Source organism: Ceratocystis lukuohia, assembly GCF_044167205.1.
Source record: "Ceratocystis lukuohia strain C4212 chromosome Unknown Supercontig2_pilon, whole genome shotgun sequence".
Lineage (NCBI taxonomy): Eukaryota > Fungi > Ascomycota > Sordariomycetes > Microascales > Ceratocystidaceae > Ceratocystis > Ceratocystis lukuohia.
Genome location: NW_027263521.1, coordinates 915048 through 936306, shown reverse-complemented (window position 1 = coordinate 936306; position 21259 = coordinate 915048). Strand labels below are relative to the sequence as shown.

General features: G+C 49.7%; 7 protein-coding genes across 7 annotated transcripts; 4 read left to right on the top strand and 3 right to left on the bottom strand.

Annotated features, from left to right (window-relative positions):
* Positions 1-4662: 4662 nt before the first annotated feature.
* On the top strand, positions 4663-6721 carry HOO65_020246 (External alternative NADH-ubiquinone oxidoreductase mitochondrial; the record flags this gene model as incomplete). Its single annotated transcript, XM_071006563.1, has 3 exons — positions 4663-5035; positions 5256-6560; positions 6648-6721. The coding sequence occupies 3 exons, from the start codon at positions 4663-4665 to the stop codon at positions 6719-6721; spliced, it is 1752 nt and encodes a 583-aa protein (XP_070860884.1).
* Positions 6722-7543: 822 nt separating this feature from the next.
* On the bottom strand, positions 7544-9322 carry HOO65_020245 (RNI-like protein; the record flags this gene model as incomplete). The annotated part of the gene is made up of 1 exon (XM_071000024.1): positions 7544-9322. One exon carries the CDS (start codon positions 9320-9322, stop codon positions 7544-7546), a length of 1779 nt encoding a protein of 592 aa, XP_070860883.1.
* Positions 9323-14408: 5086 nt separating this feature from the next.
* Positions 14409-15493, top strand: HOO65_020244 (YeeE/YedE family protein; the record flags this gene model as incomplete). The annotated part of the gene is made up of 2 exons (XM_071006897.1): positions 14409-14554; positions 14605-15493. 2 exons carry the CDS (start codon positions 14409-14411, stop codon positions 15491-15493), a joined length of 1035 nt encoding a protein of 344 aa, XP_070860882.1.
* Positions 15494-15554: 61 nt separating this feature from the next.
* Positions 15555-16018, bottom strand: HOO65_020243 (RutC family protein; the record flags this gene model as incomplete). Its single annotated transcript, XM_071007094.1, has 3 exons — positions 15555-15686; positions 15750-15861; positions 15915-16018. The coding sequence occupies 3 exons, from the start codon at positions 16016-16018 to the stop codon at positions 15555-15557; spliced, it is 348 nt and encodes a 115-aa protein (XP_070860881.1).
* Positions 16019-17114: 1096 nt separating this feature from the next.
* On the top strand, positions 17115-17441 carry HOO65_020242 (uncharacterized protein; the record flags this gene model as incomplete). Its single annotated transcript, XM_071000023.1, has 1 exon — positions 17115-17441. The coding sequence occupies one exon, from the start codon at positions 17115-17117 to the stop codon at positions 17439-17441; it is 327 nt and encodes a 108-aa protein (XP_070860880.1).
* Positions 17442-17728: 287 nt separating this feature from the next.
* HOO65_020241 (DASH complex subunit ask1) lies at positions 17729-19338 on the bottom strand (the record flags this gene model as incomplete). The annotated part of the gene is made up of 3 exons (XM_071006698.1): positions 17729-18979; positions 19069-19175; positions 19266-19338. The coding sequence occupies 3 exons, from the start codon at positions 19336-19338 to the stop codon at positions 17729-17731; spliced, it is 1431 nt and encodes a 476-aa protein (XP_070860879.1).
* A 771-nt stretch (positions 19339-20109) lies between these two features.
* Positions 20110-21087, top strand: HOO65_020240 (Zinc-type alcohol dehydrogenase-like protein; the record flags this gene model as incomplete). The annotated part of the gene is made up of 1 exon (XM_071000022.1): positions 20110-21087. One exon carries the CDS (start codon positions 20110-20112, stop codon positions 21085-21087), a length of 978 nt encoding a protein of 325 aa, XP_070860878.1.
* Positions 21088-21259: the final 172 nt, after the last annotated feature.

Here is a 21259-nt window from a genome sequence, read left to right as displayed (position 1 = left end):
TCTCTCCCCCCCGGTGCCCTTCCCTTTTCTCATCAGCGCCCCCTCCCCAGTCATAGAACGCACCAAGAAGCCCATCCAAATCTGAGGATCTCAGATATGCTTCCCCCCATGCATTTTTCTCCCGATCGGAAGCCTGGCCCAGTCAGACCCGCTAAGGCCTTCTTAATATGAAATCGAAATCGAGTAATCATCAGGCCAGAGGGAGGAGAGAGGGAGGAAAGAAAAAAAAAATGGTGGGTTTAGGGTGGGCATGTACTGGCAGGCAGGTACGTACTGGCTGACTGTGCAGACAGTTAGGTTAGGGCTTGGCCCATATTTCCTGCTCTCCTGCCCATTTAGCCACGCTAGCAATTATGTGCCTGTTCCTCCACCGAGTATATTGCTCCTCTTGGCCGTTGATTGCATTGCGGAGGCTATGAAAAAAAAAAAAAAAAAAAAAAAAAAAAAAAATAAAATGGAAATTGACAATAGAAAATAAAAGGAGACATTTTCTCCATTCCTGCTGCCTCAGGCCTTATTGGATTTCAGCTTCTTTATTCATGCCTAGAGGCCTTCAAAACGACGCCCGCATACACCAGAACCAGAGCCTGATTATACTCGCAGCATCCCAAGGCAAGGCGACTGCTACTGCGCGTGTTGACATTCGATCTCTGAATTCTGCATTCCTCGTTGTTTCTGCACTATACGCGACCCCATTCCCCCTCCCCTCCCCCCTCCTCCCACGTCATGCCCATCTGTCCACCTCAAAAGTTCAATGCTTGATAAAGTGCCGGCCCTAGAGAAATTAAAAACTGCAGCGGTCAAATGAAATGGACGGCACAATATCAAGGCTAATTTCAGATAAAAAGACTGAGAGGCGAGCAAGAACTTCAAACCAAGAATCGCTCTCCTTCTGCTCGCATCTACCCACTAAGCTATACTAAAAAAGATTCTATATCCCAGCCCTTGTCTCATCTAGTTTCATCGCGATCATGAGCAGGGGTTCCAGACGAGAGAAGGATCAAAGGTGGGACATGCAATGCCCATGCACGGAATCCAGAACCGAGTAAAAGAGCAGAGGAGGTGGAAGAGCAGCCCAGCCCTTGCTAAGCAGTGTCAGAGGTTTAGAGGGGCCTGTGATCCAACGTCGATGCATCGCCCTCTTCTACTCTCGGTAAGTTCCAGGACAGTTCCCCCCCCCCGCAGCCTAACTTCCGTAGGCCTTGCTACTCGTTTGCTAAGCACAGCTTCGCTAGCCTGGCTTTGCATTACGGGCTCGCCGTCGACCGACGAGTGAGTGGGCCTTGTTGCTGTTTGCTGCTATTGTTTCCTGGCTTGCATGTTCTGCTTCTTTTGTTTTCATGTGGCTGTTTGTTGTTTTCACCAACTCCTTGCCAAGCCATTGCCAAGTCTATGTCCAAGATTCTAGCCTCTTCGACACAAGCCTGCCAACCTACTTGGTCCTCAACGGTATGGGACACAAGGCAGAAGAAGAGGGGCTCCTTGCTGATAGCTTGGCTGGAAATAAGAGCAACGCAATAGCGATGCCAATGCTAAAAACGCCAGCAGCATGCACATGGCAAAACCCAGTTTCAACCCCCACCGCGATGTAGCATTCGTCGTCGTCATCATCACCACCGCCATCACTGAAGCTCGCCTGGCTATCCGTTCTCTTCGCCATGAGATGCATCGTCTCTGCTCTGGCCCTGGCCGCCAAACATCTGATCCTTCTTCGACACATACACCGTTTGCCTTGTTGCTGCCGTGATCCGAGATTGTGAATCAAACCTCGTCGAAAACTAAGCAAACAGGCTGGCTAGAGGGCACAAGACAAGATTTAGCCGCTGTAACAGTTAAAACCGTCCCGAGGCCAAACCAAAAAAGAGTGGCCCCTCTCAAAGAGGCATATGTAATCTACGCTAGACACTCACCTTGGGAAGACACCAGATCCAAAGTTGAGTCAAGAGAGCCCCTAGCGGTGCCATTTATCCTATAATTCGGCATTCACAGAGAACCCCGGCCGGCGATCCGATCTTGTTTTGTTTGTGCTAGTAACAGCCATAGGAGGCTTGTTGTGTCATTCGTGATACGTGGATGACAATTCAAAGTCTCATGTCCCTGGTCAGCAGGTTAATAATAAGAATAAATTGCCAGTGTAAAATTCCCTCCGCGGCCCAGCATCCGAGGCTTGTTCAGCCAATTTCAAACAACCTGCGCGCGCTGGCTACAGGGCTACGGCGGATCCGTCTATTTACTTGGGTCTACTTTTTCGCCTGTTCTTGTTCGTATGCTCCAACCATGGAGCGTTATGCAACAAGCCAAGCCCCGGTTCCAGTTCCTGACGCTTCTGTAGGCCACGCGACTCAAAACACCTGCAGCCTTGGCAGGCCCTCGACGGAACGACGAAGCCCAGTCTGTGGTTTGCCAGCAGGTTAACCCAAAGCCCCCAAAAAGGGCATGGCGGGAAATAAATGGGAGCGAGGCTTGAGGGTATAGTTAGCGGACTTTAGGCCCATCGGTAGGGCTTTTCGTCTCCTTTCCTATTGTCCTTCTCTCTTCTCCCTCCAAATCTCGCCATCGTAGACCAAGGAGGGGAAACCCTCTCCTCCAAACTCGGCTAACGCACCGCCCTCGTTAATCAGCCATTTTTCATCTTAACTGCACTTTTCACCCGATCAAAGCCATACAAGCAGTAGCCCCGTGATTTGCATCAATGCGTGAGCCCGAAAACAGCGGTTGGTAGAAAGCCAAGGCCCGGTATCAGTCAGTCAGTGATGCTGGGCCCTGAACCCTTAGAACAAACCTGCAGACTCCGGGCCTTCTCATGCAAAAGTCATGGCGCGCCCTTCAGCCAAGGAGCATCAGGCAAAAACTGCTGAAACCTTCCCAGTCAAATAACTACCAGCCACTACCTACCATCAGTGCAACCTAAAGGCAGCCTTGTCACAAGTCAAGTAAGTTCCAGGAGTTTTCCGAGGAGCCTGTCTCGATCTTGCTGAAAATGATGTTGGCTTGACGCAGGCAACATGATGTCTGTTGTTTCACCTAGTTTTCATGCAGGTTTCAAGATCCGATCGGATGTGGAGCAGCGACGATCAGTAGGGTTATCGGGATGGAATCGGGTTATACTTCTTCGTACACGTGACTTTAATATCCTAAGGGTTGCTATCAGGCCACTGACCCTGATGTCTTGCTTTGCAGTGGGATCTCGAGCCCCCGAGTCAAACATCCACCGGATAACACAACGGGGAAGCGGAAGTTTTTGCAGGATTCAAATTAGAGTTTTCTTTAGGCTTACTTGAAATATTTTCTTCTACTCATGAGCAGCGTCGGTGCTGATAAAGGAACAATGAACTGACTAAGACGTTAAAAAAATCACCAGAACGAACGGGTCAGCAGCAGGGTCACGAGCTCTTAACACACCGCTAGCCGCATTGATAGAAAACAAATTCTGTGGTGTGGTTGCAACATAGTGCTGATCGGTCTTTGCATGGTCACATTTGGCTGGTTTTTGGGATGAGAGAGAGAAAGGGAAAAAGAGAGAACAGAAATGAGGCTCAAGCTCAAATCAAGTTAATCTGAAGCTCTTGTCTGAAAATAGCATCAAGGTAGTCTTTAGGGTTAATCTGGTCAACATCGGCACAACGGGAAGCTTGATTTTGATCGCCAGAACCCTAAAAAGAGAAAAAAAAACGATACACTAATGCTGCCAGACCACGGAAACATGGAAGCAACCTCATTTGGCCAAAACGCCAAGGAAAAAAATCAAGAGGACTTGCGGGCGGGCGGGCGCTCAAAAGGAAGGAAGGGGCTTGATGTTGAGGGCTTTGCAGATTTTGTATGGGAAGCTTACTCAGTGCCTTCAATGAAACGAGATACCCGTATCATGTCACAATGAAATGAACGTAAAAAAAAAAAAGTACTCATCTCACCGCCTTCTCACTTATCAAGCCTTGATACACACAGTTTTTCTACTATCAACACAACCCTTCAAACCACGACTCCTAATTGCGCTTCTTTACTGGCCAATGACTCTACTGCTGCCAAGCATCCCACTGGTCTCTTTTCTTTTCACATTTTTTTTTTACCCATCTACCTGCTTTTGGTGCATAGCTCAATCCCACTAAATGTTTAACGCTTGGGGCCAGACCAAGTCATTTCGGCCCCCCCTCTATTGCTATAGATGTCTTGTCATTTAAAAGATTAACAAGAATCCCGCTCTAGTCTAGCCCACAAAGGTTCTTATCAGCTCCGATTTGGGAGCCGGATCGTGAAGCGACAGTATGTAAGAGAATGCAAAACAGAGATAGCAGAATTTTTTTTGTGCAGTGTAGCGTAGTGTAGCGATTTGGTAGTTACTTCGTTTAGTGGTCCAGTAGTTACTTTTGCTTTGTGACTAGCCCCCATAAGAAATTCTCACGTCCCCAAACCTTTCCTCTTAATTTTTTTTTTCTTTTTTTCTTTCCTGTTCTTTCTCTTCTTTTTCTCTTCTTTTTGCTGTTGTGTCCATTGCCCAAATCTCCCAATCTGCCATCCATCCTTTTGGCCCTTTGTGGTCTTTAATTGTTCCTTGCGGCTCTTTTCTTCTTCTTTTCTTGGCTGAAAAATAAAGAGTTAACCTTTCCCCCATCCTCCGAAACCTCACCCCTCTTACTCTCACCAAAAAAAAAAAAACTTGTCACAATGACTCCCTCTTCAAGAGCTCTTTTGGGACTGAACCGCACTGCTGCCCAGCGCGTTCTTTCCCGCTCGCTCAGCGCGGCTGCTGGCTCTCGTGCCGCTCTCCGTCCTCTAGCCGCGGCTTCCTCGCCCGGCGGCACCGCCTCGGCCGTTTCCCGTTCAGGCGCTCTGCTACAACTGGCGCGTAGCTACTCCGACAAGGCCGGTCCCAAGAAGCCCGTCGGTAAGGTCCGAAAGTACCTCCGCTGGACCTGGCGCGCTGTGTACATCTCAGCCCTGGCTGGTCTGGGCTACACTGCCTGGGTTATTTACGATGATCGTCACCCTGCTCCGCAGAAGCCAATCGATCCGTCCAAGAAGACGTTGGTTGTCCTGGGTAAGTGCAAACTGTATAATAATGAGAAGAAACCCATCGATATGGCCGGCTAGCTTAATTGCCACATTAGCTAGTTTGTTTGAGGCTTGCTTAGTTGCCTGCCCAGCACGTATTAGCTGCATAGCTGCATAGCTACCTAGCTACCTACTTAGCTCTCCTAACTTACCCTCCATATCAATTGTAATCTAGCACCCACTAACTAACTCCTTCTATGCTTCAGGCACCGGCTGGGGCTCCGTTTCACTGCTCAAGAACATCGACACCTCCAACTACAACATCGTCGTTATCTCTCCCCGTAACTTCTTCCTTTTCACCCCTCTTTTGCCTTCGTGCACCACTGGTCTGATTGAGCACCGCTCCATCATGGAGCCCATCCGCTCTATCCTCCACCGGAAGAGCCACAATGTCAACTACTATGAGGCTGAGGCCACTAGCATTGATCCCGAGCGCAAGGTCGTCAAGATCCGTGACCAGTCTGAGATTAAGGGAACTACTAACGAGTGTGAGGTACCTTACGATATGCTGGTTGTTGGCGTTGGTGCCGAGAACGCCACTTTTGGTATTCCCGGTGTGCGCGAGAACTCATGCTTTCTCAAGGAGATTGACGATGCTCAGGAGATCCGCAAGCGTATCATGGATTGCGTCGAGACCGCTGCATTCAAGGACCAGACCCCTGAGGAGATTGAGCGTCTTCTGCACATGGTTGTTGTCGGCGGTGGCCCCACCGGCGTCGAGTTCGCCGGTGAACTGCAGGACTTCTTCGAGGAGGACATCCGCAAGCTGATCCCTGAGATTAGCTCCAAGTTCAAGGTCACTCTGATCGAGGCTCTGCCCAATGTTCTGCCCATGTTCAGCAAGCAGCTGATTGACTATACCGAAAAGACCTTTGCCGAAGAGAAGATTGAGATCAAGGCCAAGACTATGGTCAAGCGTGTCACCCCTACTGCTGTTGAGGCCCAGAGCAATGGCCCCGACGGTAAGCCCGTTCTTGAGACCATCCCCTACGGTCTCCTGGTCTGGGCTACCGGAAATGCCATCCGTCCCATCATCCGTGACTTGATCAGCAAGATTCCTGCCCAGAAAGACTCGCGCCGTGGTCTGGCTGTCAACGAGTACCTGGTTGTTCAGGGTGCCCGTGATATCTGGGCTGTTGGTGACTGCGCTGTCGCTGGCTACGCCCCCACTGCCCAGGTCGCCTCGCAGGAGGGTTCTTTCCTAGCTCGCCTATTCAACAACATGGCAAAGACCGATGCCCTGGAGGAAAAGGTCCGCGCACTGTCATCGTCGCTGAACCTTAAGCCTGGTAACACTGCCGAGATCTCCAAGGAGATCGAGGCCACCGAGAAGCAGCTGCGCCGTATCAAGGACGTCAAGCCCTTCAAGTACTCTCACCAGGGCTCGCTGGCCTACATTGGTAGCGAAAAGGCTGTCGCTGACCTGCCCTGGTTCAACGGAAACCTTGCCAGTGGCGGTAGCATGACCTTCCTTTTCTGGCGCTCCGCCTACCTGTCCATGTGCTTTAGCAGTAAGTCATTTTCTGATCAAGACCCCTTTTTTTTTCCTTTTGCTTATTTGTCCGTAACTAACAAAAAATCTTTTCTCTACTTGACAGCCCGCAACCGTGTTCTGGTCATCAACGACTGGGTCAAGTCTAAGGTCTTCGGTCGCGATGTTTCCCGCGAGTAAATGCCCGATTTTCACTTTCTCTCTCTCTCATCTATCATGACTTAAGGCACCTTTCTTCCTGCTCTTTTATACCACACCCCGTGGGATTCATCGCTATTTATCCTTTCTCCTTTCACCTAACTCTCCCCATCTCTTATCAAGTTCCCTTTTCCACTTACCACGGACGGACGGAAAGACAGGGGAATTTATCTTGTAAACTTATCCCGATATATCGATGTTACGGGCCCTTTCCCGAGAGCATATACACCCATATAACGGACGGCGTCGTTCCTTTTCAGATTTCGGCCTCCCCTTTTCCTTTTTTTTTTTTTTTCTTTTTTATTTCCTTGCTGTTTCCTTTCTTCTTCGGACCTCCTTTATTCTGTTTGCCCTTTCTTTCTTCTGTATCGCCATCTTGTTTGGGGCGTTTGTCTACTCTTTACTGTATTTTTATTAGGAACTCTTCCTATTCCGTTCTGTTTTTTTCCCGTCCCTTTCTCTACTCTTCCTTGTTCGCGTTTTGCTTGAACTCTGTTGCCCCCGTTAGATAAATCGCACCTTTTGACTCTCAAGCTGGTTTGCTTGTATTGTTTTGCCTGCATGTACTAGCGTATGGTATGCGGCCGTTTTTCAGGGCACAGCATGGATTTGTTCTATCATGTAAAAGTGAAAGTGATGATGATGGCTGTTTTTGCTGTTTTTTTTTTGGCAGAAAACAAGAGAAACTTGGGTATTATTTGTTTTGCGATCTCTAATATTGAAAAGACCGTATTGTACTGTACATAGATTTGATACTGTTTATCATGCTTACCTGACCCATGCCGTGCCTTGTTGCGTCATTGACTACCCACTTGCTAAAGAGCCCTTGAAGTCAGCAGCCATCTCCTCCAATCTCTTGTAGCCGCAGTTCTGTATCAGGCAAAAGGCGAAATGAGACTCAAACTTGACACGCCACTCGTAGTGCCCTAAGAGACGTATGAGTGGTGGGTGGTTACACAAGTGATGGCTGTGCTTCGCATGCCCTGCACACTCTAGTCGTTGGCGGAAAACGTCTTGGTTGTGATCGATGCACTTCACCACCGACTGCCATGTGACGCGTGGGCAGTCCGTTACTGAAATGGTGATGAACGATGGGCGCATGTGGGAGGCAATTTCAGGCTGAGGCTGAGCCATAAGATGGGGCTGTTGAGCAGCGAAGCTAACGAGATTAGCAATGTCATTGTCGCTGACTGTGTTGGAGCAGCTAAGGTCAATGTTTTCCAACATTGTGCTTTGCTGCAAGATATGGGACATCATCTGTGGAGAGTGATATTTCGACCCATGCAAGCTGAGGTGGATGAGCCTGGGGGGCAGCTTGAGCTTGTCGTCTTGGAGGATAGCGCCTGCTTGTCCGGCCGAAGGACTGGACGGGGAGATTGAGAGGAAACGAAGATGCGGTGTCGTTGCAAGCAGGCTGTTGAGAGTAGACGTCTTGACTTGCGTCTGATCTAGCTTTAGGTACTGCAGCTCCGGCACGCGGCCAATAAGATGTCTGAGGCAGGCATCATCAATGACAGAACTAGGACCACACGACAGGCTCAGCTTCTTCCACTTGCGTAGCGGAGCGCGATCTGGGAAATCAGAATTTTGGCTCGTGCCAAGCATAGTGTCAAAGTTGTCGCATGTAAGAAGACAGTGGCGCAGTTCTAGGACTTGAAGAGAAGAGCAGTTGTATATGGCTTCCGCTATTACGCCAATGTTATTGTTGCTCTTGTTGTCAGCTAGCACTAGCCTCCGCAGTTGGGGGCTACTTTGGATTATTTGGGCGGTATCTTCAATAGTATTGACCAAGGGCATGGGCTCGACAGCACCATTGTCCCAGGGCAAAATGGGCACTTCGAGAGACTCAAGATTGGTGCTAGAGGAAGAAGCTAGGCTTCCCAAGACCGGCAATTGCACGGGTGTTGATCTGGAGAGTGAAGGGTATGAGAAGGCCTGGAGAGTGTGTTTGTTGGCGCCGAGCCACTCATGGATAACATCAAGAGGCAGCTCAGTACCTTCGAACAAAACGTGCGAGCGGGGGCCCAAGTGGATATAACGAAGGTGGTGGCACTTTGAGAATATCACTCTAGCCATCTGTGGTCCGCAGTAGCTTGTCCACTCGAGATTGGCCACCTTGACGAAGGATGCATGGCGTTCGATGATGCTGGCAATAACGACGTCACCCAGCAAAGACACTGGCTTAGTAGCAGTTATTGTAGTGATGGGCGATGCCTCAACAATGAGCTTGGAGGCTCTGCTAACTTGTCTGAATCGGACTCTGTCTTCGAGGGACAAGTAGCTCATCACCTCGATCTGCAGCTCTAGCGGCAGAGAAGACCACCCCGCGACGACATCAGAGGCAAGACTGCAGTTCGCAGAAGAATAGGATGAATTCCCGGTATGTGGTGTTGGTAAAGGCTTGGATGTGAAGCGTTTGTAACCCAGTTTTCTAAGCAGCCGACGAGAGAGCGAGATTGTATGACTGAAATTGTGAGATGTGGTCGAGTTGCTAGTAGATTCTATGCTAGATGGCGTAGAGGAGACTTTGGTGAGGCCTTCGCTACTTGGCTTGCTCTCGATGGTGTTTTTGAAAGAGAACATGGTGAGCGAGTGATGGCGAATCGCAAACGGGGCACGATTCAAGAGAGTAGTGAGTGAAGAGCGTCGAAGCAGAAACGGCCGAATGGAGCAACGAAAAGCGCAAAAAGAATGACTAAAACGGCAGAGGAGGATATGAAAGCAACGATTGGGCGGACTAGGCGAAGAGGGGGCTCTAGGACGCAGGGGCTCCTCGCAATGTAGTAGTGTTGCTCGTGATATGCGGTAGGGAGGGAGGCCTTCCTATTCATGCGGTGTAAATCTCAGAAGAAGAGAAAGCAAAGAAGCAAAAGAGTGCGGGGAGGGGGAGAGGGAGGGGAAGGAGTGTCAAATAGTAGTAAGTAGTTGAAGGATCTTGTGAAAACGACTGTGAATAAGGAAGGAGATACAACAAGAGCCACAAATAGAAAGGAAATAAGACAAAGAACAATCAAGAACCAAAACGAGCGACTTTGTGGAAGTGTGAACCTTGGGAGGAATGTAGTTGTTTGGTTGTGAACGACGGCGCTGCGCTGTATATATGTATATATATATATACATGTGTATGACCATTACTATGCAATCTTAGTACACAAGCAAGCATGTTATCTATAGATCGGCCACTACCCCGACCTTGCCTCGTTCCTAGCAATGCCACGGGCCTTCTAGCTGGGTCTAGGGAGCCCGGCAGCACTGACCGAGCTCCCAGGAGCAGAGCTGTGAAGAAGTTCATTCTCAAAAGGGGTGTGATGAAAGACAAGTCTATGGCAAAGAAACAGGGGACAAATGGTGCGGCAGTAGCAGAGAAACAAATCAACGCTCTAAGACAGATAAAGACATGGAGAAGGGTTCACTGGGTTTTAGCGTCGGGTCTAGCTGGGGGTGGCAGAGTAAGGAAAGTAGGGCTCCCCAGGCTAGAAGCTGGAAGAACGCGTACTTTGCCCACGGCCGTCGTCCCATGGCTTGGTATTTTCCTACTCCATGAGCGGTTACATGGTGATGAGACTCGGTCTCTTGGGCCGCAACGTGCATGTTACTCAGCACTATTTATTTAATGTGTGTGATTAATTATATGCATGAGGAATGCGCAAATCAATTCGGCTCTTTCGTCATCCTTTTTCTGTCTTCTTTCTTTTTGCCCTAAAAGACCCCTCGCATCCCCACCGCCCACAAAGGAGGGCTCTACCATACAGACTAGATCCTCACACTAAGGCCAAGGCCAAGGCCAAGGCCACAAGTTCTGGACAGCGAGCGTCGGGGCTTTTTGATTGCTGTATGTTCCGGTACCTTGGGCTCCCTTATGGGTCACATATGGATCATGTCTCTCTTTTACTGCAACCTGCAACTGGCCACCCGCTTCTGCCGACGACTTGTCTCTGATCCGTAATTCAAGTGAATGTGCGCCCTGTATTTGCTGAATGCACTGCATTACTCAGTTAATGCAACTGGGAACTAAGCAACTAACTGGTTTTGGTTTAAGAGACAGGAATTTAGCTACCATTTGCTGTGTTCTCCCTATTGTCAGGGGCCCTGACTTGTTTGTTGTCAGTGGTATTCAGTGCTGACATAGCACTTGGCCCAGCCGCGCCCACTGTTCGTCTGCCCTGACCGTTCTGATCTCGCTGATGCTCTACGCCCAGAAGTGGAACGAGAACTTTCGGAATCGCCAGTATAGTCTGTCTCCTGGCGCTGCTGGCTTGTCTTGGCCAAGAAACTTTAAGTGCAGAAGAAACGAGAATTCAAGTCCGACTATGGTGTCATGTGGCGATAGCGTTGGGGAAAGAAGGCTTATCAGCTTACTGTTTATGTAGCTTGCCTTGGTTTTATCTTGCTTGGGGTTCTCATTTGTGGCACTTATATGGCGGCTCAGGGACGGGCTGGCACATGCTTTTGCTGTAATATCTCCGACGAACACAAAAAGACGTAAAGATTTCAGCTACTCACATTCAAACCGCGTGCCACTTTCTGCTGGAACGCCATGGCCACTGGCCGTTGGAAGCTTATGCTTGTGGAACAAGCCCGGGTCGATCTTTTCTGTTGCTTGGATGTCTGTTTGTTTGTTCTATTTAACGTCTACCTTGCTGTTATTTCGCAGAAATACGACGGCATGTTCTGGACGGAAGGGGGGTTAGAAGATGTCGTCTTCCGACCCCTCTTCCGGGCGCTTGGATGTCTGTTGGATATAATGTTACACAAATGCCGAAAAAAAGAAAAAAAAGAAGGCAGGTTCCTGCCTGCCCGGTGCTGAAGATGGATATGGCGGGCCAATGGCCAAAAAGGAATGCTCCGAGTGAGGGTCGAACTCACGACCTTTGGATGGCATTTTACATTTCGGATGATCAGAAATCAGACTCCTCATGAATTATGAGACCACTGCGCTACCACTGCGCCATCGAAGCCTGTTGTATTTCCACACAGGTGGGCGCTCTTAGAAGTGACTATAAAGATAGTGGTGTCGGACGGCAAGTGGATTGGCGTCGTTTGATCTTAGTGATTCCCGTAGACGTTAAATATATTCAACTCAACTCAACTCAACGGCAAGTGGATTAAATATACTCAAATCAAATCAAATCAATCGGCAAGTGGTGCCCCGCGTCACGACGTATGGCCGCAGAGGGCAACAGGCCAGCGGATGCTCAAGCAAAGTTGGGGTCTCAAGGAACGAACATAACACCGCATCAGCCCCGCAAAGCCACGGAGATGGGGGAGAGATAGTTATGGCTCGACTGTGAGAGACGAGAGATGAAAGATGGTAGAAAGCCCACAAAGGATACCTTCTACTTAGAACGACCCCATGTGCACCACTGTCCGCTTGGGCGCAAGGTCTGTAACAAGCCAAAAGAACGAGGCCGGCACTGCAAATGCAACGCTCCGCCAAGGCCTCGAAGCCAGAGTCTTATGGCCAAGCTTCCCAAGAACACTCAAGAGACGAATGGTATTGCTAGTGTGCTGCACTAGAACCCCCTGAGCTGTCCGGGCCCTGCTGGGGAAGCTCCCCTCAGCCCACGCGGACGGCCAAATCACTACCGCCACCAGCGATAGGGAGGGGATGAGGTCTAACGTCTGAAGGAGATGCTGCTAGGAAGCTTTACAAGAAGGCGTTGGAGGAGTCCTTCTCCCACCTGCCAGCAGAAAAAGAGCAAGGTGATGTAACAAATAGACCTACAAAAGGAGAACACCACTGTACTCTGTACTCGGCAAGGACGTATCCTTCATGCCGAACGCTGGCTGCTTTTATAGACTGATTTCACACGGCAGCCGTAGACCAAAAACACCAAGTAACTTGTACCCTCTAACAAATAGACTACGGCAACGTGTAGTGTGGTTCCTGATGAGATCCGCAGCCATGCAGTTATCGCTTACCTTGGGGCTGTTTGCTTGTCTGTATGCCATCATTTTCCTAGATACTACGCTATTTTATGTTTTATGGCCGATGCACACTCTTATGCCCGCCAAATGCCCTCTAAGCCTCATCTTGCTAGGCACATCTCAGTCTTATATAACAGATACCAATCGGAGATATCGAACTGATAGGTTACACAAACAAGGAGCAGCTGTAAAGCTGCGTAACAAAAAGCCAATATAATTTTTCATCATATTCCTGTCTCTGCTTCTTCTTCTTCTTCTTCTCAAAATGGCTTCTAGGAATGCCGCTTTAGTCCGCTTTTGAAACTAACTGCAGGCAGAGCTTCCTAGGGGAGGAAACGTAGCCGAAGCCGCGAGATCACGCCCGTGCTTTTGGGCGTTCTCGGACAACAGGAAATTATAAATAACCAGGTGGCCTCTCTCGATATGGGATTCCATCTAGGTCACACGTAATTTGGCATGAATGATTCTCAGCCTCCAGTAACACGGGCTTTCTCACAACAGACATCAGGACGAACAATGAGCAGCCTCTCTCCCCCCCCCCCCCCTAAGAGCCGCCACTAATATAAGTGAGTCTAGGATTAGGACGTCACCCTCCTACAACAACTAGTAGTGCTACACAGAAGCGCCGCGGAAGATTGTCCGTCATTCATCCAAACTTCACGCCGACGACAGTGTATATGTTACTGTACTCTACTCCCATTACACGCACGCTGCGGACGAGAAACGTCTACAGGAGCGTCTGAAAACAACAAAGTAACTCGGAGTAGCAAAAGGCCACAAAAACATTAATGCAGAAATCATACCCTCACCTCACTCATGAGGCTACTCTTCTGTGAAGTACGTACGCAGACCTCGTAGAAACTGATCGCAAATATCCCATAAATACTAGTCATAGCAAGCATTTCCACCACCTTAACAGCCTCAATCGCGGATAAGACAGACCACTTGAAACACCACACAAGAGATGCGCAGTTGAGTCAACTACTGTCTATTATCTTGGGTATTCCCAAAAAAAAATAGACAAGTAAATAAATACAAATAAATAAACAAATAAATAAATAAAATAAAATCAAAGCTAGCCCGGATAAATACAGGTAATTGGTCAAAAGGGGCTCAGCCCCACTTTTGTCGTGAGAATGGTCGCCGATGTCGAGACTTGCGTCCTTGAATCAGCACTTTAGGCGTCGGGCTAGATCCCTTGAAACTAAAGCCCAGGCTCAGTCTGTTCGGCGACGTTGGGTTCCCTCAGCTTGCTAATATGAAAGACCAGGCTAGGGCCCTGACTCGAACACGTAATTGATAGGACCATACCTGAGATCCAAAAATAAAATATGGCCAGGTCAACCAGCTGAGCCCGGGATTTCAACATCGGCGAGATAGTAGCTCGGGAAAGTGGACTCGGGGAGGCGGAGGACATCAGGGGTATTTAGAGTGTAATCAAAAATCCACGCTCATCGCCGTTCTTACAAAGCTTACCAAGGGGAGCAGAGCAAGCAAGCGTCTCGGGATTTCCCTTCGTCTTGCTATATTAAATAAGTAGTCTCGGTAGCCCATCCATGCTGCGACTTTCCACTTGAGGCATATATCTCAGTCATTTACCATGTCAACTTTAGCAGATACGACTACTCCCTTACTCACGCCCTCAGCACATCCTCTACCTATAACCCACCCAACACATACCCCTTCTCGGTCCCCCGCTATCCCCCCTTCGCCACCACAGACCTCTTGCTGTATCGCCAACATGGCAACTGGCTTCGTTTCTGGCACTACCTTTGGCGCCGCAATGGTAGCTGCTGGGGTCGTGCAGCCCCAGATCATCATAGGCCAATTCCTGTTTCAAGACTGGCACATGCTGGAAACTTTCCTCACCGCAACTGCAACGAGCTCGTAGGTATTTCCCCATGTGCCATCTGCACCAACATCTGTCTACCTGTTAGTACTAACGCATCCACCGTCCATGCCAGGCTTGTAGTCGCTCTCCTTGACAGCACGGGCTACTCTCGACAAACGCCACGCTCGCCGTCGCCACTGGGCTTCTTCGCTTATGATGGCAACGTCATTGGCGGGTCTCTCCTCGGTTCCGGCATGGCCCTGACCGGGTCCTGCCCCGGAACGGTATTTGCACAGCTAGGGATCAGCGCGCCCAATTCTCTAATTATATTCAGCGGTGCAGTATTGGGTGGCGCAATGTTTACCATCCTCCTAAACCCCATTCTTGAGTCTCTGCGACGGAGAAACCAGAAGGCTTCGGCGGAGAATGCACGTTGTATCCCCACACTCACACTGCACGAACGCCTCGGCATATCTCGAGCCACAGGCATCTTAGGATTCGCCACCGCGGCGCTGGGCGCTGCATTTGCCCTGAACCGTACTATGCCCGCCAGTCCATATGCGCACGGCATCTCGCCTCTACTGGGTGGTCTGCTTATCGGCATGTCTCAGCTCGTTTCTGGCCTGCTGCGGAAGTCGCTGCTCGGCACGTCTGGATCGTTTGAAGAAGCAGGCAAGACGATCCGCTCCGTTCTGACGCTTGGGAGCCAGCCATTGCCCTCGTATGCTAACTCCAGGTTTGTGGCCGGCGTGGCCGTTGGCGCTCTGTTGCTAGCAAAGGCAATGCCCGAGCTGGGCGAGGTTGTCCCTGCCACGAGTGTAACAACTTCTACGGCATTTTTAGGGGGCGCGTTGATGGTCATCGGGGCTAGAATGGCCGGTGGGTGCACCTCGGGCCATGGGATCAGTGGCATGAGCATGTTGTCACTATCGAGTTTTATCACGATCGGCTCGGCATTCGGCATGGCGGGAGTTCTGGCTACATTCTTCCTGTAAAGCAGGTGCACCATCTTATGACTTTCAGATAGCACTATACACTTATCAAGAGCGATATTAGTCAAGGGACTACACTGCTCGAAGCTAGAGCGGTGCCCTTGGCTGCTGTCACTTCAATCTCAATCTTCATGACATCCTCCATCAAGTTTGCCTGGATCATGGTCGCTGCCGGCCGCACGTTGCCCAGCCATTTCTGTAACACGGGCCAAGTCCTTTCGAACTGTGTCCGGTCCGGCAGGATGTACCGGACACGCACCACGTCTTTAATGCTAGAGCCAGCCGAAGCCAGCGCATCTTCGATGTTCTTGAACGTCTGCTCGGTCTGCTCAACTATATCGTCTGATATGTGGCCGGTAGCATAGTCATATCTGCCCATAGATGTTAGCCTAAGATCCGGGAGTTTGAAATGCCCGAAACCTACCCTGTTGTCCCAGACACAAAAACGAAGTCTCCCACGACGACCGCACGGGAGTAACCAATAAGAGCCTCGAACTCGGAGCCCTTGGAGATATTGCAGCGACTCATGGCAAGCGTGGGATTTCTCTAGAACTGATAAAAAGAGCTAAGTGGAAGAGAAGGGATGAAGTGGGAACAAAATGAACCGAATTTGAGTCGGCCTGACCAAGTACTCTAACACTTATCAAGCTGAGTCATCATCTCCAACTATGTTAGTCATACCCTAATGCTAAAGCTACAAGAGCCCGTACTACACAAACCCTACCCTACATTCCCATCACAACCCTATATGTGTAGCGGTACCCGGGCTTTTGTTACCCGATAGCCGACTGTCACTTGCGCCTGCCTAACCTGTGCAGCAACTCATTTGCTCCGTTGAGCAAGGTAGTAGCAAAGCCAAACGACGACACTTTGGACTTCTCATGACTCAACATTGGCTTCTATCTTATCATTTTTCCCTGCTGCCTGCCGCCTGCCGCCCTGTACTTGTTAGCCAAGTCATAATAGACGCTAAGGCGGGCAAAGTGGGGACTTGTCAGGAAGTTGATGTAGCTTAGGGCCATGAGCCATAATCATTCATACTTGTTCATCGGCATTTCACCACCTATTCGCCAGGCATCAACCATACATTGGCCAGCAAGACCATCTTCAAGGCAAAAAGAAAAGCTAGAAAGCTGGTGCCTTGAGACATTATCAATCCTAATCTCTCTTGTCTGCCCACCACGATCTAGAATAGCTACTTGGCGCAAACGTCCAGAATCCTTGCCTAGTAGTCTATACAAAGAAACACCCTAGGAGAGACAAAAAGACTTGTTGCAGTTCCTTTGTCCGAGAGGTTTAGCCTCGAGCCTAAAGGTCTCCCTTAGCAGGTATGTTGACACAAGGTCAGACACATAACGCTTTGATAAGTGAGATGGCTTAGTTGTATAGAGATCTCGATCTGAGTCAGTCAGCTTTGCAGGCCTTTTCAAGATATAAAGAGTGCATGGCCTCCCTATAATCAAGAAAATCACAAGCTTGGCATCATAGCATTACTGCCATCCTTTTTCAACTTGTTAAAAATTGCTACTCCTCCCTACCCCACCCCCCCCCCTTGCTTACCCATCACTGGATATTTACTCCATCTTCTGTATCTCCTTCTATCTTTCTTTTCCCTTGTCGCAAAATGGCCTCCTTTGGTCCCCTTGGAATGCCGCGTGTCCATGACCGCCGCCACATCGACCCTGTTGTCGAGGGTCTCTTGTACAAGTTCCCCGAGGTCGCCAGCTCCAAGTACGCCGCTGGCCCGCAAGTCAGCTCCAGCGCTTCTTCTCCTTCTACTGCCACCGTTGTAGACTCAAATACCATGTCGACGGCTGAAAAGAACGGGAAACGCAGCACATCCGCTGAGAAGAACATCGACTGCGATGTCTACTCGGTCCAGTCAAGCTCCACGTCCAGCACGTTGGTTTCGTTGAAGAACAAGTTCCGCAAAAGCTTTTCCAGCCACTAGTATGAAGGCCGCTGTTTTTACCTGACACCCTTCTGAGCATTACCTTTGCCTGTTTTGGTTCTACCCTTGCTGCTTCTTTTTCTTGTTTGTTTGGTCATGTGGTTACTGGAAATACCCCTTGTTTTGATATCACCCTTTGTTCGTACGTGGTAGTCCTAGTTGGAGGCTGGGCTACGCACAATCTAGGTTCTCAGCATCATAAATATACTATAGCTTGTGAGCACCCAGTTCGCGATTTCCGTAAAGACCAGCGTTAGGCTGTGGCGTGTACATGATAGCGAATAATTTCAAAAACTATCGTCCAAGAGGTCTTCACGCATCTTGACCATTGTGGGGCTCATGTCTCCTCCCTTGTCTGCCCCAGCTGTAGCAAGAATGTCCTCCACAATACGCTTGCTTGCTTCTCTAGCAGGTGTCTGAATCAACTTGGCTGGTGCCAATGCAAACTGTATGGTTTTTGGAGGGCTGACGCCGAGTGCGTCATCGCTATCACTTTCCCAGTCGATCTCGTATTTTTCTTTGGGAAGTGCCCGCTCGGACTTTTCTACTGTAAAGGGATCATATTCATATGCTGCTGACGGCCCTGCAGCATCCGAATAATCCTGATACTGCCGGCTTTGGTATTGCTGCTGTCGCGGCGCTATGATGCTCACGCCTGGCGTGCGCGGTCCTGACGCACTGGGCACAGCCTCTAGCTTTTGTCGGATATTATTAGTGCGCATGGGAGACATGAAGGCTTCACTGCGCATGCGCGGGATGGCCATTTCCGGCGATGACTCGGGGGAATCCTCCCATGGTTTGCGTTCGGATGCAGGTTGGTTGGCCGCCCTGTGTCTACTTGCTGTGCCTGGTGTGCAATGTTTGGCAGGCGACTGCATGCGCGCCACAAAGCGATGTGGCGTTGTCGGCAATCGAAAGTTCTTTTTGAGCACGTGGTGGCGCATGGCGCTTTCTTTGCCCTTATCCTTGGCTGAGAGGCTAGGCGGCACTTTCGATTGTGGTGTTAGGGAAATGTTGGGGAGTTGTGCTGTGCGCTGATTGAAGAGCAGGCTGGTGTCATCCTCGTCGACAATAGCTGCACCACGACGTGTTGCAGGAGGCTCTTCGTCATCGCTAAGCAGCTGCGTGACTTCTTCATCGATGCGGCTGTTGCTTTGAACAGAGTATGGAGACTGGAAGTCAGAGTATTGTGATTTTATAGTGCGTGTGGCCGGCGCTCGGGGTGTGCTTCCTGAGAGATCGCCATCGGGGTCATCTAACATAGATTCTTCAGAGTATTGGTGAAAATGGGTGTCCTGCTCGGTGTGTTGCTGTGTACGCGTCCCTTGCTGATGCTGTTGCTGGTAGGTCACAGTGTCATCATCGCCATGCACCTCGTTGTTAATTCTGTCATGATCGTCGTGGGTCATATTTGCATCAGTGATGTCGCGCATTGCCGAGCTTTCTTCCTCTACACTCTGCTGCCTTGTCTCGTCCTCGTTGTCATCGTAGCCAGAAAGCGAAACGTTGGCAGATGCCTCGAAGAACTGCTTCCAGAACTGTGGGACTGTTAGCCAGGTCACATGTATGTCAAGTGCGCAGGAAGCTGCCGTAGAAGATAGTCCAGGTAGAGTGGGGGGCGCTGTACCGTTGATGCTTCCCATACAGCCTTGGAGTTCTCCCCATATTGCTCGACAATCGGAAGGATATTGTTGGTGACAATGCGATGGGCCTTGCTAAAGTTGGAATCGATTTCTATAGACAAATATCAGGCTAGTGTGAGCAGAAACAGCCAAAGAACCGTACCATATCAATGTAAAAAAACAAGAGGGAGAGAGAGCTTACCCTGCAGTGTCAATGTGATGGACTGCTCGAGCTTTTCCAGCTCTTCTGTCATAGTGAGGGGCCGTCCCGGCATCGCTGGTAGTGACATTTTTTAGGAGCGAATACGTGTGAGGCGTAAGCAAAGTGAATGGAATTATATTAGGATATTGTTTGTTGAACAATTAACGATTGCTGCGTCACGTAAAGTTTAAGCTTCAGAACCACGTAGTTGGTGAATGTGGGGCACTCACCGAGAAACTGCAAATCGCCATTCTCACCGAGTGTTCACCGAGCTGACCGAGTTTGTAAGTTTAGAGAAAGAAGCTTGAACTGCCACAGGTACCATCGCTTACACCTATACAACTCATTCGCAAAGTCTTTTCCTCAACAAGGCCTTAATTCCCAGCTATTCTTTAATTGCAATCAATATATATGCTTGGCGCTATCCTAGCCCGGATCCCCGAAGCTTCTCCAACTGCAATCTACTAGCCATCTCCAATGCGGGGTTTTGTTATCAGCCTACAACGACAAGCACACCACCGAGACGTAGTTGATTCAGATTTCAAGTGCTTTATATAAGCGACCCTTTTCTCCTTTTTTAATTTTGCCCTTCAAATTGAGATGGCAACATCCCTTGCTTCGCCTGCTCTCATCTTCCCACAGTACCGCAAAATGACGTCCAGAGTACTAACGATTGAAAAGACCGAGGGCAAGCCTGGGGATGTATACTATCCGTGAGTTATACATCAGCCCATACACGCTTGCGTAATCGCATCTAACAGTTTGGCTGCTCCCACAACACAATAGGCTCAGGCTTACATATGTCGATATCCCCAGGGCTGGGCCAGGGCAGGTGGTGGTCAAGATGCTCGCTGCATCTCTAAACCACCGTGATCTGTTTATCCGCAAGCACCTATACCCAGCCATATCCTTTGCCAGTCCGCTATTTTCTGACGGCTACGGCACGGTAACTGAAGTTGGCCCCTCATGCAAAACGCCCTCCCTTCTCGGTAAAAACGTCATCTTGGCGCCCTTTGTCAACTGGAGCGAAGCCTCTGAAGGCCCTGAAGACGCCCGTGCCTTTGCAGTGATTGGCGCCTCCAAGTTGACCCCTCTCGGCACTGGCGCTGATTTTGTAGTGATCGACGAGGCTGCTCTCGAACTTGCACCCGAGCACCTATCAGCTGCAGAAGGAGCAACCATTCCTACGGTGGGGCTTACAGCATGGCGTGCATTGGTGACTAAGACTAACAACGCACTGCCGGGCCGGAACATTTTGATCACCGGTATCGGTGGAGGTGTCGCACTTTCTGCACTGCAATTTGCGGCGGCGATGGGATGCGTGGTGTTTGTTACGTCAAGCAGCAACGATAAGATCGAACAGGCCAAGGCTCTAGGTGCAAAAGGGGGTGTCAACTACAAGAGCGACTCGTGGGTTGCGGATCTACAGGCACAGTTGCCCAAGGACAGACCGTATATTGATGCGGTTATTGATGGAGCCGGTGGGTCCATTATGAGTGCTGCTGTCAAACTGATGAAGGCCGGAGGTGTGGTTGCTTCGTATGGTATGACACAAGGGCCCAAGATGGACTGGCTCATGCAGGCAGTTCTGAAGAACATTGACCTAAAGGGCTGTACGATGGGCTCGCGCAAGGAGTACGCTGATATGATGCAGTTTATTCGAGACAAGAAAATCGTGCCTGTTGTGAGCAGGGTGGTGCAGGGCCTCGACAATATCGGGGACATTGATGGTCTTTTTAGAGATATGGACCAAGGGATACAGTTTGGAAAGCTGGTGATCGAGTTTGGCAACCCCAGCGAAACAACACCCCCTCATCTATAGAGAAGATCGGCAGAAGGAGACTTGTGTCGAAGATGAGTGTATTACGCTATGATAAATTTTATACGACGACCCCAGAAAGAGAATAACAGCAAATGAGGCCTGTAGCAAAGACAAAATACGTGCCAAAGAGACGCGAAATTAGGCTCGACGAAGACAGAGGAGAGCCGCAAAG